A 7,655-nucleotide genomic window follows, 5' to 3' on the forward strand; every position below is an offset into this window, starting at 1 on the left:
ACAAGAGGAGAGGAGGGTCAGAGGCAACAACCCCGCCCGCCCGTCACCTGCACCAGAGTGGGGGAGAGAGCAGGCTCTGCCCTGCCCTGCCCGCGGCTGCAGCTGCTACTGCTACTGCTACTGCTACTGTCCACCTTCCCCAACACCACTCGCTACCTTGCACCAACTCCCCAGCTACTCCTGGCTGTGCCGACAGGAAACTCGGCGGCTGAATTAAAACAAAAGGTGGCGGTAGCGCTTGGAGCCGACTTTCCTTCACCCAAACGTGAAGATCAACGTGCAACTAACTAACTAACTCTGCTGGAAAGTCTCTCGTCGTTAACAGAAACAATGTTTTTGCTCGCTCGCTCGCTGTTGCCTTTGAACGAGAACCAATTACAATGTATTTCTCCCTGAAGGAAAAAAAGTTTGTGCTGCAATGACTCGGCTTATTTTGTGTTGCAAACAAAACAATAAATTACGTAGAAATAATCACTGCCGAATCAATTGGGTAAAGACATACTTTCTAAAGGCAGGGCCTTTTGTGATTTGCCCTCATCCATTGCCCGGCACAATTGTCGGAATATCTATTTTTAATCGTCTCCCGGGACTGAGAATGATTTGCTGGTGAATTCTGAGACGGCTGAGGTTCTCAATGTGAAAACTGCAGACCCTTCCACAGATGTAATTATGTTGTGTCTGGGGTCTATTTGTGTGTAATGTATGGCTGCAGAAACGGCATTTCGTTTGGACCTCCAGGGGTCCAAATGACAATTAAATTGACTCTTGACTCTTGACTCTCTTGACAGATGTGTGTGTGTGTATGGAGAGTGGATAATATGTGAGGCAATGTGCTCCTTCTGATACTTTAGTGTGTTCCTGGTGCTTGGCTTTACGGTTCCCAATCCCATCCCCATTGTTTCCAATCCATTGTGGATGGTGGATACAAGGAACTGCCAATGTTGGTTGACCAAAAAAGAAACCTACTACCAGAGTTAACATAGAAATTAGGTGCAGGAGTAGGCCATTCGGCCCTTCGAGCCTGCACCGCCATTCAATATGATCATGGCTCATCATCCAACTCAGTATCCCGTACCTGCCTTCTCTCCATACCCCCTGACCCCTTTAGCCACAAGGGCCACATCTAACACCCTCTTAAATATAGCCAATGAACTGGCCTCGACTACCCTCTGTGGCAGAGAATTCCACAGAATCACCACTCTCTGTGCGAAAAATGTTTTTCTCATCTCAGTCCTAAAAGATCTCCCCCTTATCCTTAAACTGTGACCCCTTGTTCTGGACTTCCCCAACATCGAGAACAATTTTCCTGCATCTAGCCTGTCCAACCCCTTAAGAATTTTGTACGTTTCTATAAGATCCCCCCTCAATCTTCTAAATTCTAGTGAGCACAAGCCGAGTCTATCCAGTCTTTCTTCACATGAAAATCCTGCCATCCCAGGAATCAGTCTGGTGAACCTTCTCTGTACTCCCTCTATGGCAAGAATGTCTTTCCTCAGAAAGATTAAGGGCCTGTCCCACTTTCCCGAATTACTCACGAATTCTCCCGAGTTTTCCCCTAGACTCAAACCCGGAGAATGTCCGTAGATATACCGCAGCGGCACGTTATGCCAGCCGTGGGTACTCGGGCCATCAGGTAAGTTGGGACGTTTTTTTCCAGCATGACAAAAATGTCCACGAGTAAAAAGATAGTCGGGAGGAGGAGTTCATAGATCACCCAAATCTTGATTTTTTTTTAAGGTCCTTTCAACTCGGCAGAGGACTCGGGAAAGTGGTACAGGCCCTTAACTCAGCCGGTCATTGTGGAGACCTAGATAAGTGATGTTTCAGGTCGGGACCCTTCATCAGACTGCCACAATGAATGGTCATGGATCAGAGCCACCTTGATTTACTTATCTTTTCCTGCAAGTTTGTCGAGACAGAACAGTGGTTTTTTTTTAAAGCGTTGATTGGTCTACTATAGGTAGACTAGATGTCAGAAACAAACAGGATGGTGGGGATCTCAATTGCCCAATAATGTCAGGTCTGAGGTTTTGATCTTCTAATGCTCTCTTCCTCAATCATTGAAAGGCTGTGCTGGAGCATTTAAAGTTCTTCTTGGTTCTTGGTCCTCCAAAATATTCCAAATGGAATTTAAACTGGAGGTGGCGGAGGGTGGACTTAAGCAAAAAAGGATTCTTGGAGAAGAAGAGCTACCTTAAATTTAGTTGCGTCTGGTTGAGTAACTATGGTAGGGTGAAGACTATCCCATGCTTTAATTGTGCAGGGGAAGAATAAATTGCTGTACACATCTATCTCTCTAGCTGGTATCTCACATTGGATTGAATGCCCTCGTCTACTCCTAATAGGTTTGTGTTGGTAATCTATGTCGAGCTGACCATTTAACATTTTGTAAAACACGTCTGTCTTGGAGAGAGTTCCACCCCAGTGAATTCAGAAGTTTGGTAACACTCGCTTCTCTCTCATACACATAGGTATTTGTGACAGATCGAGCTGCCTGTCTTTGGACACGTTTGATGGAAGAAATGTTTATATTTGTGTATGGATCTCATGCTACAACTGCGTAGTCCAAATGTAGTCTAACGAGGGTGAAGTATAACTTCTTAATAGAAGTTGAACAATGATGAAAGTTGCGTCTCAAATAATTTAGGACACCTGTTGCTTTCACCGTTGCACGATGAGTCTGACCATTCCAACGTAGATCGTTCTGTAATTTGATGCCAAGATACTTGGTCTGTTTGGATTCTTCAAGGGTAGCACCGAGGATATTGTATAATGTTTTGGGTACACAAAAATGCTGGAGAAACTCAATGGGTGCAGCAGCATCTATGGAGCGAAGGAAATAGGTGACGTTTCGGGCCGAAACCCTTCTTCAGACTGATGGGAGGGGGGGGGGAGAAGGAAGGAAAAAGGGAGGAGGAGGAGCCCGAGGGCGGGGGGATGGGAGGAGACAGCTCGAGGGTTAAGGAAGGGGAGGAGACAGCAAGGGCTAGCAAAATTGGGAGAATTCAATGTTCATGCCCGCCAGACGCAGGCTACCCAGGCGGAATATGAGGTGCTGTTCCTCCAATTTCCGGTGTTGCTCACTCTGGCAATGGAGGAGACCCAGGACAGAGAGGTCGGATTGGGAATGGGAGGGGGAGTTGAAGTGCTGAGCCACCGGGAGTTCAGGTAGGTTCTTGCGGACTGAGCGGAGGTCTTCGGCGAAACGATCGCCCAACCTCCGCTTAGTCTCACCGATGTAAATCAGCTGACATCTAGAGCAGCGGATGCAGTAGATGAGATAATGTTTTGCCTGGTTTCCTCTTCCTGGTGACATGGTTTCACATTTGGAAGGGTTGAACTGCATGCCCCATTGTTGTAACCACTCAACCATAGTATCAAGATCTTTTTGGAGAGCATCTTTATCATCAGCTAACTTAATTAGACGGTACAGCCAACAATCATCAGCGAATAGTCTGGTCATGCTTGTGACATTTTCATGGATGTCGTTAATGTAAATTAAAAACAGATGTGGGCCCAGTACTGTGCCCTGAGGTGTACCACTCAACACTGGACGCCAATCAGAGCTTTTTCCATTCACACACACGCGCTGAAGATGTTTTGTCAGAAAACTGGCGATCCATTGTTTTGTGTTGGAACGAACACTGCAGAAGTCAAGCCTCCGAAGCAGTCTCTGGTGTGGGATGGCAAATTTCATCACGGATGTCCGCCTTTGCCGAGGTGTAGCTCCCAAGGTGTGGGAAGTGGGTTGCGTTTTCAAAGGTTTTGTTGTGTTTCTGGAGTTGCTGTAAATAGCGTGGTTTCTTACATGTGATGTGTGTTTCACTGCCTCTACTGCCAATCTCTGCGTAGGTCTGGGATGGTAGTGTGAGACAAATGTTTGAACTACCACATTCTGGTGTAAAAATAAACTTCTGCAGTTGTGTTAGGTAGGGAATTCCAGGATTTGGATTCATTAATCATTAAGAAAGTCACCAAACACCTCCTCCGCTCCCCCCCACCCATCATCTGAATATTAGGCCATGTGTTTTCTATTGGACTTCAGCTTTCAACTATCACATTGGTACTTTATGGCCAATTGGGAGAGTGATGGCCAAAGTGATGCTTCATGACATTGGTTTCTTCACAACATATACTCCACCTATCACTAAGTAATGTATTCATTAAATTGTCTGGGTTTATATTCCACAACGCATGCTTGAAAGGATTCCAGACTTATTAGAAGGCAATAGGTTGCAGTGACATCAGCACACATGCAAACATTGATTTCCTGTCTCGAATGGACTTGCAGAGGGAAGATTATAAATGAGGACGAGGAGTGAATATAAATGAATACAAATCCTTTGAAGTTGCCTGGGGCAATAATACGTGAGACAAAGAAGGAAAACCGCAGGATTTGGTGCTCTGCTCACAAGCTAACAGATTTGAGCAAAACCAAGAGACACGTGTCCTATTTCGGAAGAATTACAGGAGCATGATGTGGTTGTTCAGGTCAAAGATTGCTGAGAGGTCAAAAGGAAACCACATCAATAGTGTACCATGGCTACAGACACATAGGATGTCATTAGGTTTTCAGGGCACTGTTAAGGGAGAAAACTTGACTCGAAAGAACCAAAAATGAAGTTGCGGAAAAGGGCGTGGATAAAGTTAAGAGGAAACAATGTTTGGGATTTTTGAGAGGAAATAACCATTGGCAGATTAAGTAGATTATTACCAGGACAGAGGATGAAAGTAGGGAGGCAGAGTGACCGCAGCTGGTAGAGCTGCTGCCCCAGAGACCTGGATTCGATCCTGACTTCAGATGCTGTCTATGTGGAGTTTTGCACATTCTCCCTTTGACTGTGTGGGTTTCCTCCAGATGCTCTGGTTTCCTCCAAAGTCGCAATGTGTGGGTTTGAAGGTTCATTGGCCTCTGCAAATTGACCCTAATGTGTAGGGAGTGGATGTGAAAATGGGAAAGCATAGAAACATAGAATATAGGTGCAGGAGGAGGCCATTTGGCCCTTTGAGCTATTCATTGTGATCATGGCTGATCATCCACAATCAGTAACCCGTGCCTGCCTTCGCCCCACATCCCTTGATTCCACTAGCTCCTAGAGCTCTGTCTGACTCTCTTTCTAAATCTTCTTTATTTTTAATTTTTATTAGAAGTACAATAAGTTACAGTTATACACACCACCTATATCTTATTACATTTGTTGTACCCCGTCATTGTGTTAGCTTTAAGAAAGAGAGAAATAAAGGAAGTAAGGAAAGTGAGAAAGAGTCGTGAAAGTGTTGGGAAAAGCGAGCGCATTAGAGAGAGAGTTAGAGAAGAAATAGACCCTAGAAAAAAGAGAAAGAAACAGAACAGTTGCTCTATTATTAAAAAAACTCCGCAAAAAGGGATATACCAACCATATTTTACATCTCCCGTTACCAGATCCTGGCACCATTTATTTTTTAAATTACAGTTGCACCTTGTACTTGTAGTAAGTCCATAAATGCAGACCACGTCTTTTGGAAGTGGTCTGCTTTACCTGCGAGGAGGAGTCTCATATCTTCCAGGTGTAATGTTTCTTTTTTTTTTTTTTAATTTTTTTATTTTATTAGAAGTAAGTACAGTCATATGGCACCAAAGGGCCTAATATATATTTTCATAATACATTTTATGCACAACTTCTTTTTTTTTTGTTACATTGAAAAAAGATTAGAATAAGAAAAAGAAGTTAGATAGTAAAGGATAGAAAGATGTGAAATATATAGTGTGTGAAGAAAGAAAACGAGTAAATGAAGAAAGTTGAGAGAGAAAATAGTGAAAAGAAAAGGAGATCATTATTTATAATCTTGACCAACCCTCGTCCCGTCCTGAAACAGTTATTTTTTACAATTGTGTTGCACCATATGTTTCCAAAAAAACGACGAATGGAGACCAACTCGTTATGAGTTGGTCTGATTTATCCATTAGGAGGAATCGCATTTCCTCAAGATGAGCGGTGTCCAACATACTTGCAATCCACATTTTAAGCGTTGGTATTGATGTACCCATGTTTCTCTTTTAAATTCATCCAGTGCTAATTCATCCTCGACTGATTTCTGTGAGAACTGGTATGGTCAGCATGTACTCAGTGGGCTGAGTATCTCTGAACTAAAGGAGTTGAGCATATTGCTTGAGAGTGGGTCATTCCACACAGTTTTAGACAGGAACTAGGCAGTATATAAGGAGAGGGTGAACATGTAAAATATTAGCAAATGCGGTCAAGAAAAGGAACTTTGTAGATCAGTGGTGTTGAAAGGACATGAGGTGAGACTCGTGTAAAATCTGGAATCAAAGAGGGACTGTGGAAGTTAAATAAAGAAGATGACAAAATGTGTGGTTTGGGAACATTGTAACATTGGGAACAGCGTAACATTGGGAATGGACAAGGAGGAGGGGGTAATTAATGGAAGCAGCTGGTCAGTTCCCATTTCTAGTATCCTAGATGGTCAAATTTCCATGGAAGTGATTATGTGTTTGAGGAAATAATGTTTTCATTCCAAACTGAGGTGTGGGTGGTTTTGGCAGATGAGAGCAAGTCTGTCAATATTTGATGTGGTCCAGGCAAATATGTTTTCAGCTTTGTTGAACGTAAGCTCAAATCTGTCCTTTTTACACATCAAGTTCATTGCCCTTTGGATTTAGGGATTGAGGGAGTGCAGTGTAGGGTCACGAGGTTAATTCCCGGGATGGCAGGACTGTCATATGTTGGAAGAATGGAGAGGCTGGGCTTGTATACACTGGAATTTAGAAGCATGAGAGGGGATCTTATTGAAACATATTAGTTTATTAAGGGATTGCACATGCTAGAGGCAGGAGACATGTTGCCGATGTTGGGAGAGTCCAGAACCAAGGGCCACAGTTTAACAATAAGGGGTAAGCCATTTAGAACGGAGATGAGGAAAACATTTTCACACACAGAGTTGTGAGTCTGTGGAGGCCAATTCTCTAGATGCTTTCAGGAGAGAGTTAGATAGAGCTCTTAAAGATAGCGGAGTCAGGGGACATGAGGGGAAGGCAGGAAAGGGGTACTGATTGTAGATGATCAGCCATGATCACAGTGAGTGGCGCTGCTGGATCGAAGGGCCGAATGGCCTACTCCTGCACCTATTGTCTGTGGTCTATTGGAACTGAAGCACAGAGATAACCAAAGTGGAAGTACTGCCAAGTGAGACGTTCACTGGAAACATGGATCCAAAATTAAATTCATATGATTTCCTGTGCTAAATACAACCACTTACTTAGACTTTGCTGTCCAATGTCATCACCAAAAGAGATTTGGTCACATGTATCTACGAATTCAGAGCAGAAGCAAGCTTCTCAGATTATGCCATTGTAAAAGGAGCCTCCCTTGCCCATGTGCAAGGTCTTCCACAAGTTTACATTGGTACCACTTATAGCCCGGGGTCTATAAGGACTAACATTGACTCCCTGACAAGAAGCGATTCCTTAGGCCCTAAAAATATACCACAGGTTGCTGTTGTTTATCCTCAGTGGGTGATGTGACTTTGTTGAGAGCTATGCCGTCTAGTTTTGGACCTTTTGACAAATCGCATCTTTTTTTTTTTTTTTTTTTTTTTAATTTTATTTTTATTAGAAGTACGGTAAATTACAATACTACACAACACATATATCTTAA

General features: G+C 43.4%; 1 protein-coding gene across 1 annotated transcript; it reads right to left on the bottom strand.

The window, feature by feature from the left end:
* Nucleotides 1-2,968: 2,968 nt before the first annotated feature.
* LOC129700131 (uncharacterized) lies at nucleotides 2,969-5,559 on the bottom strand. Its single transcript, XM_055640388.1, has one exon. The coding sequence runs from the start codon at nucleotides 3,695-3,697 to the stop codon at nucleotides 2,987-2,989; it is 711 nt and encodes a 236-aa protein (XP_055496363.1). The 5' UTR covers nucleotides 3,698-5,559; the 3' UTR covers nucleotides 2,969-2,986.
* Between the last annotated feature and the right edge of the window lie 2,096 nt (nucleotides 5,560-7,655).

This window comes from Leucoraja erinacea, chromosome 1 (assembly GCF_028641065.1).
Source record: "Leucoraja erinacea ecotype New England chromosome 1, Leri_hhj_1, whole genome shotgun sequence".
In the NCBI taxonomy this organism is placed as follows: Eukaryota; Metazoa; Chordata; class Chondrichthyes; order Rajiformes; family Rajidae; genus Leucoraja; species Leucoraja erinaceus.

Bases quoted from the DNA above. Each gene is read 5' to 3' on its own strand.
- LOC129700131 (XM_055640388.1), bottom strand. From the start codon at position 3,697: ATGAAATTTGCCATCCCACACCAGAGACTGCTTCGGAGGCTTGACTTC.